This window comes from Lichenostomus cassidix, chromosome 9 (assembly GCF_008360975.1).
Source record: "Lichenostomus cassidix isolate B80296 chromosome 9, HeHo_3.0, whole genome shotgun sequence".
Taxonomy (NCBI): Eukaryota; Metazoa; Chordata; class Aves; order Passeriformes; family Meliphagidae; genus Lichenostomus; species Lichenostomus cassidix.
In genome coordinates, this window is record NC_139490.1 from 23,648,203 (window position 1) to 23,662,129 (window position 13,927).

General features: G+C 53.1%; 1 protein-coding gene across 3 annotated transcripts in view; it reads right to left on the minus strand.

The window, feature by feature from the left end:
- Positions 1–3,193: 3,193 nt before the first annotated feature.
- The window catches only part of EPHB1 (EPH receptor B1), a 78,800-nt gene continuing 68,066 nt past the window's right edge, over positions 3,194–13,927 (minus strand). For 2 of the 3 annotated variants that reach the window (XM_085069950.1, XM_085069948.1), the window contains 3 exons: positions 13,629–13,784; positions 11,959–13,312; positions 3,194–3,505 (listed from right to left, as the gene is read on the minus strand). In XM_085069950.1, coding sequence (XP_084926076.1) covers positions 13,204–13,312; positions 13,629–13,784 — 265 coding nt within the window. In that variant the 3' untranslated portion in view covers positions 3,194–3,505; positions 11,959–13,203. Of the gene's footprint in view, positions 3,506–6,859; positions 7,015–11,958; positions 13,313–13,628; positions 13,785–13,927 lie in introns of all 3 variants that reach the window. The other variant, XM_085069949.1, reaches the window with a different exon arrangement.

Here is a 13,927-nt window from a genome sequence, read left to right on the forward strand (position 1 = left end):
AGTCCCAGCTCCCACTATCCCAGGCTGCTTCAAGTCCCCTCCAACCTGGCCTTGGATACTTCCAGGGATCCAGGGGCAGCCACAGCTTCTCTGGGCACCCTGTGCCAGGGCCTCCCCCACCCTGACAGAGAAGGATTTCTTCCCAGTACTCCATCTAATCTTGCTCTCTGGCATGGAAAGCCATTCCCCCTTGTCCTGTCCCTCCATCCCTTGTCCCAAGTACCTCTCCAGCTCTCCTGGAGCCCCTTTAGGCACTGGAAGGGGCTCTGAGCTCTCCCCAGATCCTTCTCTTCTCCAGCTGAATACCCCCAGCTCTCCCAGCCTGACTCCAGAGCAGAGGGGCTCCAGCCCTTGAAGCATCTCTGTGGCCTCCTCTGGACTCATTCCAACAGCTCCACATCTTTCTAATGCTGGACGCTCCAGAGCTGGATGCAGCTCTGCACGTGGGGTGTCACCTGAACAGAGCAGAGGGGCAGAATCCCCTCCCTGTGTTCTGCTAGTGGTTTTGGGGCAGTGAAGGGGACAGCAGGGCAGGTTTAATTAGGGTGGTACCTGAAATCCAGCTAAAACTAACTGCCTGGAGTAAATCCTGTCCTGTCTCCCCATCACTGTGGGGCACAGGGAGGAGGTGCTGTCACTGAGGGGTCTATGGGGTGACGACATAAACAGAAACGAGCCCCTTGGCTGGCAACAGGAGGTGACTGGGAGGAGATTTCAATGCTGCAGCAGCCTCAGACTGGTTCCATCCGAGCCCTCCTGGCTCTCCAGCACCACTGAGCCTGCCTGGCTTGCCCTCCAGGAAAATCCCAGCACTTTTAATAGGCAACGAGGCATCTCCAATCACTCCAGCAGATGCTGCCAGTTAATGTGGGTTGGCACAGAACTTTATCATCGGCCCATATTGCTCCAATTACAATTTAGCCTATGGTCCTCTTGGGCTCATCTTTTATTTGTCTTTCACTGGCAAGTGTGGGAGGGAGGGGAGGTGGGAGAGGCCAGGGGATGTGTGTCTGACCTCGCCCTCTTTCCCTGCCACATCTCTGCACAGCCAATGTGTTCCCAGCCACTCTCTTCCCGTGGGAAGGGCTGTACTCAGGTCAGAGCTGTGGATCTGGAATAACAGCATCTCCCACCAGACTCCACACATGAACCACCTGGGGAAGCCACTCATTGCACCCCATGGAGTTGAGCACAGTCCTGGCTCAGTTTTCTCCTTGCAGTGGGGTAAATAAGGATTTATTCCATGGCCAGCACAGTGCTGTGCCGGAGCACCGGGTGCATTGGGATTTCTGGGAGCTGCTGTGGGGTAATTGGAGCTAACATGCTGCTTCCATTTTTCAAACCTGGGAGCCATGAAGGAAAGATTTTTCATTCTGAGGGTTAGGCTCTGTTCTGGCTGTGACAGCCGCCTGTGTCTATATTCGAAGCTCAGGGAAAGTTTCTTTGGATGCTGTGTGGCTTCATAAATGACATCTCACTCCAGCTGGGATGCAGGCAGAGCTGGTGAGTGGTTATCCCGTGGGGAAAATAAAACACAGCTTCCAGAGCCTGCAGCTGCATAAACCCATATCAGGGAGTGAGGGTCTGTCAGGGACCGCTGGCCACATCCGGGCTCTGCTGAGGAACTTTGGGCTCCCCGAGGCCCTTCAGACCCCCATTAACCATCACACTGACAGCAGGGCTCCCCCAGACCCCGTTAAAAGGCTCTTCCAAGGCAAACTGCTTTGGGAGTATTAAGCACTGGCTGTAGATGTCTATTGGTTACTTAAGGGGAAAACCTTGGAGTGACCTGTATGAAGGATACACCCTCCCAGCGCCCCAAATCCCAGAGGATGCAACAAACATGAACACTCATTTAAACCACACCAGAAGCCCATTAAATCAAGTGTCTACTCAATTAAGGACACACAAACAAATTCACTCTGCCCTCCATCAGCTGCTGCCTGTTTGTATCTTGCATATCCAAAGATGGCAGAGACTCTCTGCTTTCATTTATCATTATGGGCTTGGCAAAAAACACCTAAAACACCCAAAACATCAGTTTTGCCCCTGTGTAAAGTGTGAGGCAAACCTCACTGGGGTTTGTGAGTCCGGGGCAGTGGAGTCCTGCTGCAGGGACCTGGAGCCATCTCCATCAGAACATGGAACTCACCCACTGAAAATACCCTGTAACAAGAACCTCCCAGCTATAATGGCCCTGGAGAAGCAGAAAGGGCTTGGAAATCTCCTGAAAGGAGCTGTGAGAACACCCCATATCAACACCACCACTGGTGGGACAATTCCAGGATGCCAGGGACCACAGGGTTATGCCAGCCCCTGGCCCCTACAGCTGAACCAGCACTTGCCTCCCTCCCCACGCTCACCCCATAACCAGGGGCATGGGAATCCCTAACCCCAACTCCAGAGCTCTCCCAGTATCAAGCTCCTCTTTCTGAACCCCAAATATCTCGTTGGTGGCTGCATAATTTTAATGGATCCATTTACAAAACCTTCAGCCCCCATTTCAGTCCCCATTGCCAGCTGGAGGATGTTTGCAGTGCCAGCAGGACCAGCTGCTCTCATCATCACCTGGATCAGAGAATTAGAAAATATCCTGAGGGGGAAGGACCCACAAGGATCATGGAGTCCCACTCCTGACCCTGCACAGGACCACCCCAAGAGCGTGTGTGACACAGTTGGCTGAGTTGTGTGATCCCAGTGGGGTAAAACGCCCAAGAGCAGCCAATGCACAAGGAAGAATCCATTTTCCAGCCATCCTTTACAGTAATCCTTCAGGAAAGCAGGTTCAAGACGAGCCTCAGCCTTTGCATGGCCAGGCTCCAGCAGGACTCGGGAAGCCAGCAGAGACGGCGCTTTGATCCCAGTCAGCGCTTCCAGCGCGGCTTCCCCGAGCGACCGCACGGGAGGGCTTTGAAACGCGCTCCGCACAAACACCCGCGCCAGGAAAACTCCTTCTCCCGGCTTTTTTGCTGCGAGCAAGCTGCGATAGGGATCGCCGAGAATAAAGTCGCTTCATTTACAAACCGGGGAGCCAAATCTGATAGACATCAACATTCGAGGTAAGTCAAGGAGCGGTGGAGCGCTGCCAGCTCCCCAAATGAATATTCATGGCGAACACTCCCCCAGCTCCGAGCGGCGGAGAAGCCGGCAGCAGGAAGGCTGCCCCTGGGAAGGGGAAGGCGAGGGACCAGGCTTATTTCGTCATTTTTATTGAGTGCAATTTTCTCTTTAGTACAATATTCTCTGAAAGATACTGTTACAAACTCCGACAATTTCAACACAATCAACAAATTGGGGAAGAGGGGGTGGGGGGGAAGGAGAGCAAAAAAAATGCCAAGGGTTGAAATCTTTTACAGACATCTCACTGGTTATGTACAGGACAAGGGGACGGGGACCGGGGCGCTGCGGGACCTCCCGGAGCATCCTGTGGTGGGAGGAGGGGGAAAGGCCCCTGGGGACCCCTCTGGGGCGCTGCTGCCCCGCTGCAATGCTGGACTCGATGCCCCTGCAAGGGAAGAGGGAGACGAGAAGGTGAGAACTGGCACGTCCAGAGCTCGGAGAGCCACACGTCCTTCCCCGCCGAGCCCCCGCAGCCCCGTCCCGCCGCGCCCGGAGAAACCCAAAGGCATCTTACAGCACATACAGCCCCTAAAAAAAAACACCAAAAAGAAAACCAAGTAGCAAAAAGCAGGGATTAATTAATATGCTGTCAGAAAAGTGATGATTTCACTGAAAGCTCGCCATTTCTCCTCAGGGGGAAAAGGAAGGAATGGAAGAGATGGATTGCTTTGTGAAGCTGAGTTGCTTCAGGGAGCGGAGGCTGAGATGCAATTTTTGGGGGCGGGAGGGTTTCCGTGTCCCCCAGCAGCCAAGATGCCTTTCCCTCACCTCCCACTGCAAGATGAGCCCCCTCAGGTGTAGAGCAGGAGCAAACCACCAGGCACTATCAAATCGCTTTTTCCAATATAACAAAACAAATCCCCATTTTCTCTGCTGCCAGGGGGAAGCCAGAAGGTCTGGGAACCAGAGGAGCAGCCCCAGGAGCACCTTCTCCTCACCCTGCAACCAAGAAGTACCACACAGCAGCGAAATTCCATTATTTAGCCACTTTGGAGAGGCAAAAATGCTTTTAATATACAATTGCACCTTGGAAACATAAAGGCAGCACATTAAATAACAAAGCAATTGACTGCTGGGTCCCTTTGCTGGGCCACAGAAAACTGGGGCTCACTAGCTAATTATTGCCGGACATCTCTGTGCCTCTCCAAACATACCAATGCTTTCAGAAACCCACTCCAGCTGTGCCTGACATTTCACTCCTATTAAAATTCATCATTCTCCCGAATGGAAATAATTTTTTTCTTTAGCAAACCCAGGTAGTAATGAAAGTTTTATTTAGTAATGTAGTGTTTGGTGGGAAAAGGGGCAGAGAAAAGGGAAGAGAAATTGAGATTATCTTAAAAAAAAGGAACTTCAGCAGGGGGAAAATATATTGCTGGGTATCTCTTGAGCACCGGGGGCCATTTTCGGTGCCGTGCTTGGAGGTTAGATCTCACAGCTCTTGTTAACGTTAATGGGACCAGAACGGCAAAACAGCTGGAAAAAAGCAGTAAGAGACACACAGCTGATGTAAGGATGCTGAACTCGCTGCTGGAGCCGGGCGGGCCCGGGGGATGGGTGCAGATCGAGGTGGGGTGGCGGTGATTCCTATCGGCTCCGGACTGTGCCACATTACAGCTGGAGCGCAGCGATGAGCCTCGGGCGCTGCTCCCGGCTCGGCCGCCTTCCCCCGCGGCATTCCCAGCTCTTTCAGCCGTCCTTTCCCAAGCCGCCCGGCAGCAGCGAGGCTGGGGAAGGGCTCGGGAGTTTATTTTCCCTGGGGAACCCGCGCCCTCCCGGGGGTGCTGGCTGCCTCCTCAGCTCTCCCACACGCGCTGCAGCCTTTCCCTTCGTCGGGGCAAAAACGACGCAGGGACAGCTAAAGATGATTTGGGCCGATCCCAAAGGATGGATCCCAAGGGACCCGAGGGACTGCTCACGAACAACTGGAGGAGGATGGGGGTGGGCAGCGCAGCTCATCCCCAGGCACGCAGTCACCAAGTCACCCTCCTCATCCCTCATCCCACCTCCTCCTCCTCCTCCTCCTCCTCCTCCTCCTCCTCCTGCCGGACCGCCGGCGTGGGAACCCCCTGCGAGGTGGGCGGAGGGCTTTGATCGCAGCCTCCGAGTGCTGGCGTAACACAAATAGCAATAAAAAGGCCACGTTTGTGCGATGAGAAGGCGTTCCGTGAGGAAAGGAGTTATGGAGCGGCGTGGCTGGGATGTGGGCACCGTGTCAGCCCCGGGGCGCTCTCCCTTTCCACGCTCATGGGAATGGGCAGAATTGCAAATACCCAAAATGATCAAGGATGGGTGGCACTGCAAACACAGCTGCACACAGTCCGTGTGATGCCACGGAAAAAGGGAGCAGCTGGTGGGAGCAGGGAAGGCTGGAGGCAGCTCTGAGTGACCCAAAGCCATCGCTGTATCCTGCAAGCCCTCCCCGGGCACCCCGGCCCATTTCCAACCCCTCTGCAAAGGGAGTCACATCTCATCCCCTTCCCCTGGGGCCTCCCAGAGCCCCATTCCCAGCTGGGCACCCTCAAGGTCACGACATGGCACTGCCACCGGCACTAACCGCAGCCTGAGCCCCTGGCCACGGCAGGCTGGCTCCCACGTGTTCAGGCTGGGCAACCTGAAGAGTTCACCCTAAGCACAGCCAGGAAAAATAAGCAAATCAACCGATGTGTGCACATTCCACATCTGCCCGACCATGGAAGCCCCCACAAGGACCCCATCTGAGGCTCAGCTGGCTCCTCAGACAACACTTGGCATGGGCTGCATCTCCCGCTGTCAGTCCTGCTTGGCACTAATTAGCATTGATAATTGCACTGATGGCGACTATAATCTTTCTGCCCTCCGTCCCCTACCTTCACACAAGGGTTCAATCGCTTAATGAGACCCCTGAGGATAATCAGAGAGGAGCAGGTTCCCCCAGCGCGGTGGCAGCTCCTGCACAATGGGAGGGGATGGGAGAGTGGAGAAGGGAAAGGCACAGCCCAGCTGCTGGCTGGGGAAAGCTGCCGAGCCTTGTTGACTTGGGGACACAGAGGAAAGTTCACTACAATTAATTTTTTTAAGTGGATGGGCGTTAATCCCCCTACACTTATCTAGAATTAACGCAGCCTTAAGTAGATTTTTGCCTAATCCACTTCCACATGCGCCCCAAAAGGGCACTGTCTGTTTTGGGAAGGAGCAGAGTTCAGCTAATCCACTTAAAATTCACAAGGCTGGTTTGTTCAGATTAACGCCCTCCAGTATTCCCCTCCAGAGACGGGCCAGGAGACCTCAACACCATCCTGCCTCTGCCACTGATGGGGCCACCCCCTCCATGCTTGTGTCACCTGCAATGCAGCTGTCCACGTGTTGGGGTCCACAGGGACCTGGAGATGTCCCAAAACAGCCCTACAGCAGAGCCATGCAGCAGGGTGGGACAGGCAGGGGCTTCATGGCAGTTTAAATTTCAATGGCCAGAGGAAGGAGAGCAGAAGCAGTGGCAATAGTCGGACACAGACAGGGAGAAGGGGGCAGCTATGCCTGGGCTGGAGGGGTGCTCACAGTGCTGCTCCACAGAGAACAGCCAAAAGGGACAGCCCTGGAACACCATCTAGAGTGCCAGCAGCTCTAACAACCCTAAAAGGCACAGGTGAAGGGTACCATGGTGACCAAGACAGATGCACTCCCCTCCCCAGCACCGATCTGTTGCTCTGATGAGAACCATGAGACCACATTTATTGCCATGGATGCTCATGGTTCCCACCTCACATCTCTTCTAGCCAGGCAATGCAGAAGAGGCCCTCTCCTGACTGGAGCAGCTCCCCTTTCCATGTCAAACCCTGGGAAGGCAACACAGCCCATCAGGGTCCAGTGATGGTCACAAGTCAGCAGATCTCCCCTGAGACACAGAGCCAAACCCTAAGAACATCAAAAATAGGAAAACACAACCTGAGAGCAGCTCTCAGACCTCTCAGACAGGCTTTGGAGGAGGCTGAGCTCAGCTGGGAGAGGTAGAGCCACTCCCACATGGCAGGAGGGCTGATGATCCAAGATGATCCCAAAGGACCCCTCTAACCCTCCAAACATATGAAAAAACTCGCCATGGGAGTCCCTTCAGTGTGAACTTTGTCTCTCCTCCATCATCACTCAAGAAAGTTCTGGTGCTTCCAGAATTCTGAGGAGATACACTGGGAACTATCCAAGTATTGTTTCACTATCCATCCCGGCAGGATCCTTCATGGAAGGGGCACCACAGCAGCAGATGACCTGAATATTAAGTCCCCCTGCAGCTCCTCCTGCATTGGGGACATTGGGGCAGCAGGGATGAGCAGCACCTGGATGAGTGCTGGAGCTGGATGTGACTCCCTGGCCCCTGCCCTTCCCATTGGCAGTTCAAGGAGGATGGATGGCCTTGGAGCTACAGAACATTTCTGGGTCTGTAAATCCATTCCTCGTCTCAGAAGCTGATTGATCCTCTTTTTTTTTAAACTTAAATTCAATGTTTAAGAGTAATGATTTCCAAGTGAACACAGAGTGGCTCAGATATATCGGCAGTTTTTATGGATCAGAGGCAAAAGCCTTAATTCAGACTTTAACAAAGGGAAACGTGTCTGTCCCCATTGGAGAACAACGGCAAGGGTGCCAAAAAAAACCCTTCACAGGTGATGCACAGTGATTTATCCCAGACCATGGGCCAACTGGGATGTTCCCCTGCTTCCCAGAGGGATGTCGTTGGTATGCAGGCAAACTTATTGATGAGATCTCTGCAACCCAACCTCAACCCAATCCTTTCCTCTCTGTGAATCAAACACCCAGAAAAGCAGAAAGCAGAAGAGGAGATCCCATGGGATTCAGGCTGGTGCATGGGGAGCTTCTGGAGCAGAGACAGTGGAGAAGGGAAGGCGGACAGGGGGAAGGTCAATCCTGTTTTCTCCTTGGGAAAGGAGCATTAGCGGCACCAAAAGCTGACAATCTCAGAAATAATGGTCAGAGATCATTCTTATTTAAAAACCCACTGCCTGCTGTTTTCATTGTGAGCCCTGCTTTGACTTGCAGCAACATTTAAAATTAAATATACATAAGTGCTTTCAAAGAACTGTTAATTTGAAGGTCATTAAATGGCATAAAATGCATCCGGGTTTTTTTCTGGAAAGAGGCACATAATTACACCATTAATACACATTCTTCTTCTACGTTCAAGCCTCGGATGTGTGAGGGGCTTGGGTTCACCTTCCCTGGCAGAGACACGACATCTTCTTTTAATTACTGTCATTGAGAAACCTGCTGCTCCTCCATCACATCCCAGGGATGGGGCTGTGGAAAAGATATTGAAAAGCCCCAGGGAGAACAATGCAGCTGAATTGCAACTGGGGATTTTTGGGGGGATGAGGGAAGTAACAGTGGAGCTGGAAATGTGAAGCCAGTTGGCAACATCTAGTCCAGTTGTGAGGATCTTACCCACTGACTATCACACAAGACCTTGAGCCAAGCTCAGAGCAGGGGTTTGGTAGCCTAAAGTCCCTTTTGTTGATTGAACACTCGATGCAAAAAGGACAAAGGTAACACAGACACACCAAAAAAAAATAAACCCTAACAAAAAAAGACACAAAAGGGCTGAGGTTTTTACAGTTGCCATAGAAATGGAGAGAAGGAGCTGAGGACTGCAAAGTGCAAAATGAAAGGCCAGGATCAGGGGAGAGGGCGATGTGGGCTCACCCAGGCAAGCAGCCACATCCATGCATGGATTTTTATGTGGGATGCAGCCAGAGGAGCAAGGAACTGTGGCTGAACTTCACCCTGAGCAGTGGTGGGGGTCAGAAACCAACCCAATGGGGTCCACCAGCAATGGGCATCTCCCAGCACTTCCACATGCCATAGGAACCCACCAAGGCCCTGTGTGATGGATAGAGCCCAGCCCGGAGGAAGGCCCTGTGAAGTTGGTTCCTTTTCATCCAAAACTCCTTTTTCTTCCCTTTAAACCAAAACTCTGCAGGGAGAAAAGAGTTTCTGAGCCATCCCTTCTCCTCTGGGATTAAAGCAAGCAAGTCCAACACCAACCAGCATGGATCAGAAGATATAGAGTGTTCATCTTTAGACCAAGGAAGAGACTCTTGCCAGAGCAGGAGCAACAGGGCAGCATCAAAGAAGTGCCACACAAGTCTCGGTGAGAGCCTCCTCCTTGGCATCTGACAAAGGAAAAGGAGGACCAGGCCAAACACAACCCTGCTGCCATGGTCAGGCAAGAACAGCACTGTCACTTCCAGACAGAAAGGCTTCCTGCTTTAGAAAACTGATTTTACTTGAAAGAAAGGCCTCTAGAGAAACAAAATTGTCTGTCAGAAGTAATCTGAAATTTTTATGCTTTTTTTTTTTATGAAAAGCAAAAATCAGGCATGGCTGCTCTGGACTTTCCCTCTTGTTTTCCATTAACAGATGGCCTTTGGTGAAATCTCCCAGTTTGGATGAAAAGACTTTTATTGAAAGGCAAGAGAACAGGTGGCCCATGGTGACCCTCCCTCAAGTATCATCTTGACAGCAACTCCCTTGACCCACAGCACCTCTTCATTGCAAGGATTTGTTTGAGCCACCTGCACTCTCCTGGTTCAGCCCACAATGTGCTGCTAGGCTCTTGCATGACCCCAAAGGGGACACGTCCAGGTCCCCGAGCTGGCTGGACCCAACACAAGGCCAAGCGGTGAGGACAACTGGTTCAGAGTGGTGGGATATGGGAATCATATGCTCTGACACAGCTCAGGAGACATCAGATGTTGGAGAGCTGGGAAAGAGCAGCATGATGGAAAGAGCACCAGCCCTGGCAATGCCCAGGGGCACTGCTGGTGGCCCCAAGCCAAGGAGCATCATCCACCCTGAGAAATTGAACCAAGATGGTTTTGGCATCTCCAATGGCACCTGAGCACCTGGACAGCCTGTTTGATCCCTCAGGGGTACCTGCTCTGCTGGGTGGGATGGGCAGGACTGAATGCTTCACATTTCATATTCCCAATGAAATGGCCTCAAGCTGCACCAGGGAGGTTTAAGATGGACACCAGGAAGAATTTCTTCACTGATGGAGCAGTTAAACATTGGACATGGCTGCCCAGGGAGGTAGTGGAGTCCCAGTCCCCAGAAGTGTTCATGGCACTCAGTGCTCCGGACTGGTTGACCCGGTGGGAATCAGTCACAGGCTGAACTTGATGATCTCAGAGATCCATTCTCACCCTATGAGACTGTGGTTGTGTATTAAAGGTTTTACATTAAACCAGGGTTGCTGTGGTGTGGTGGGGGAGGGATGGCACCGAGCTGGCAGCAGCAGCTGCCTCGCATGTGCTCGCGGGGCCAGCGACAGCGGCAGGGGAGCCGTAAAGGTGCAGTATTGATATTTAGCCCGTGCGGCTGTCACTCGTTCCTTTAAATGCCTTTAGCTTCCTTCTAATAAAAGAGAAATCATAAAAAACCCCACAAAGGACCCTTCAGCGCCGGCGAATACCAATGTGGCGGGGCGGCGCATTAGCATGCACGGCGCCTGCTCCATCTGCATGTTGTGTTCTGTGTGACAACATCCCGGAATACAGATTTGGGCCGCCAACATCCTGAGAGGTATTAGCAATCGTCTATCAGACAGGACGAGGAGCAGTCCCTGCTGTTGTAAACAAGGGGTGTTTTTCTCTGCCTCTTTCTCTGGGGGGAGTTCAGTGAATTGAAACAAGCTCATTCCTGCATCTTGTTAGTTCCCGTTCTTTGGCAGAGCACCGGTCATCTGCCTCAGGCAATGGAAGAAAAGAAACTGGAGGTGAAAAGAGCACTCCAGAGGGTCCTTCACCTGCCGGTGGTGATGAACCACGAGCATGACCCTATGAACCTGCTCCTCATGAGCCATCATGAACCAAGGACATGCTCCTCATGGGATACATGGGGGTACCCCCAGCCACAGAGGACCCTGATGGCCCCAGCACAGGGGACAGTGCTCCCACCCAGGACATGCAGACAAGTGCTGGCAGCAAGCAGAGCACAGGCTCGTCCCCTTGCGTTCGGTGGCAGCAAGCAAATCTGGTGAGGCATCTCCAGATAGAGATGGGAATAGAGTGGGGCAGATGGAGGTGGAGCAATCCCACAGTGGGGTTGGCTGTGGGGCAGCCCCATGGCAAGGACAGACACGGGGAAAATCCACAGCCCAGGTGGGCCTGAGCCACCCCCATGGCACTGATGGACCCAGGGCATCACTGCGGCACAGACAGATGTGGGCAGAGAAGTAACATCCCCTACAACACAGCTGGATCAGCTGGATGTGGGACATCCTTGTGGCGCAGGAAGCAGGACACGCCCAGGACATGGACAGATGCAGGACATCCTCATGGTGCAAGCAGAAGTGGGGCATTGCCAGGGTGGGGATGGAAGAATGATGGGGACAGAGGGTGAGTGAGGAGGATGGAGGGTGAGTGAGGGGGATGAGGGGTCTCCATACACACCACCAAATCCCATCTGGGACCTGCAGCCCCTGAGGCACAGGCACAGCCAGCCCATGGCACTGCTTCCCCACCACACGCGTGATGGATCATTGCAACTCGCACGCAGCCCTCTAAGTAAAAGCCTTATTAAGAGCTCATTCGTTTTATAAACTCCCGGTGTGATCCATGGGAGGAAATCAGATGGCCCAGCTTTACAATATTCTGGGTAAACACTGACACGCGCCGGGCAATTTTAACTGGATCAATTTGTGAAGGAGACCAATGGAGGAACCAAAAACCAGAACAAAGATCAAACGAAGTATGGGGAAACCTCCAATTGGAGAGGCTATAAAGGAGAGCAGAAAAATACAGAGAAGGATGGACAATGGACAGAGACACACAAGACAATCAGACCTACCTCTGAAGCCATGAAACCTAAGTCCATAAATCAATATCAAAATCCTTAGGTCCACAAGATGGGGGAAAAAGTCCTCCATAGCCATCTTCCAGACATCGCCAAGGCTCTGGAGGTCTGAGCAGTCCATTTCCCAGAGCATCTCTCCTCCAGCAGCCACCAAACCAGTCATAGCCACGTGGCAGCTCCTCCGGTGCCGTCCCATCACTGCCGCGTCGGCCAGCCCTTGCCATCCTCCTCCCCACGTGCAGGATGCTGAGCACTTCCTTCATTGCCAGGCGCTTCCCAGCTGCTTCCCACCCCCGGGGGCTGTGGGCACAACCCCTGGCCCCCCAAGCTGGGGACCAGCTGGCCATTAGCCGCAGGGTCAGCGCTGGTCTTCGGTCACAGACAAGCAGTGAGTCCACGGAAGGTTGACAACATACACAGGCGCACAAGTGCGCACACACACACGGGAACACCTCTTTCCATTTTCCAGGATGGACAGTTCGTGTTTTTTTTAATCCTTTTTTTCCTTTTTGCAAAAAAAATGCAAGCAAAAGAGAAAAAAAAAAAACCAAAAACCAAGGTTTTTCTATTGAAGGTACATCTCTTCTTCAATATGAAGACATTAACTGGATTGAGTTGGATCCCCCATGCAGTGGTCAGTGAAGTCCTTTGGTAGTTGCCGGAGCAGCACCCAGGTGGGATGGCAGGGAGCTGCGGAGACGTCTGAGGACACTTCCACTCAGTCCGTGAGCAGAGAGGGGAGCAGGGTGAGCCAGGAGGGCCAGGGCAAGGAGGGAGGGCAAAAGAAGGAAAAGGAAGGTGGTTGCTCTGGACAGGATGCTCCATCTTGTGCCTCTCCCTTCCCCAACAGCCCCTTCCTCCTTCTCAGTTTTGACCACTGCTCACCGGTGGTGGGATAGGAGTCTGGTCTCTAGGGTTTGGGTTTGCTTCCCCAACACACATTGGTTTGTCTTCATTGTTTTTTATGTCTTTTTTGTTTTGCTTTGCTTTTTAAATATATGATTTGTACATATTTATATGTATTTATACGCTGTTCCCCATGACATTGGTAAGTGTGCTTCTGTTGGTGAGGAACGGAAGTCACCAGCCAGAGGTGAGTCCCAGGAAGGTCCTCCAGCCACAGTGGCAGTCCCCAGGCAGCGGCAGCTCCTGTCCCAGAGCTGCCCCACGTCAGTTCCTCCCCTCCCAGCTCCGCCCTGCTGTGCACCCTCCCGGCCCCTCCCCGCGGAACAAGGGACGTCACGCCATCGAGGTCGGAGACTGGCTCATCTGTACTCGCATGGACTGGACACTGTTCAGGATCTTCTTCTGGTGCCCAGCCAAAGTCACCCCTATTCTCAGGAGGTCTCTGGAAGACAGACAGACAGAGGAAGGTCAATGGGCAGCTGAGGGTGGTGAAGCTGTTTTGCTGTCACTAAGGGAGGTGGGGGATGTAAGCTTAGCTGGAACATTCACAGAGCTCAAGCATGGCCCCATGAACCTCACTGTCTGAGAGCAGGGAGACATCCACACATTGACCCCCAGATGGCAAATGTGGCCACCTCCAGACTCCAGGTGACCAGTGTGAGGGATGCTCACACCTGTCCTTTGCCTTGAACTGATCTCCCCACTTCCCCACCTGGGCAGCACCCCACTTTCAGGCAGCTCTTGCCTGACCAACTCACTCGGATGTCATCTGGGCCACCAGCTGCAGGGAGGTGAAGCCAGCGGTCAAGAAGCTGTCCCGGTACTGGCTCATCTTCACAGCACTCAGCCAGTCATCTACTGAGGTAAAGGCAGTGAAGTCGGGGATGGAGCGGTCAAGGAGGGGCTGAGAAGGCCTGAAACAGGACACACCGCTGGGGACAAGCCTGGCTGGCACCGAAGGGCTGCCCTGCCTGAACCTGGCCAGCACAGGGACACAGTCCCCAATCCACCCCCAGCATCCCTGTGCTCCCTGCCCAGCACACACCCAAGGAAGGCA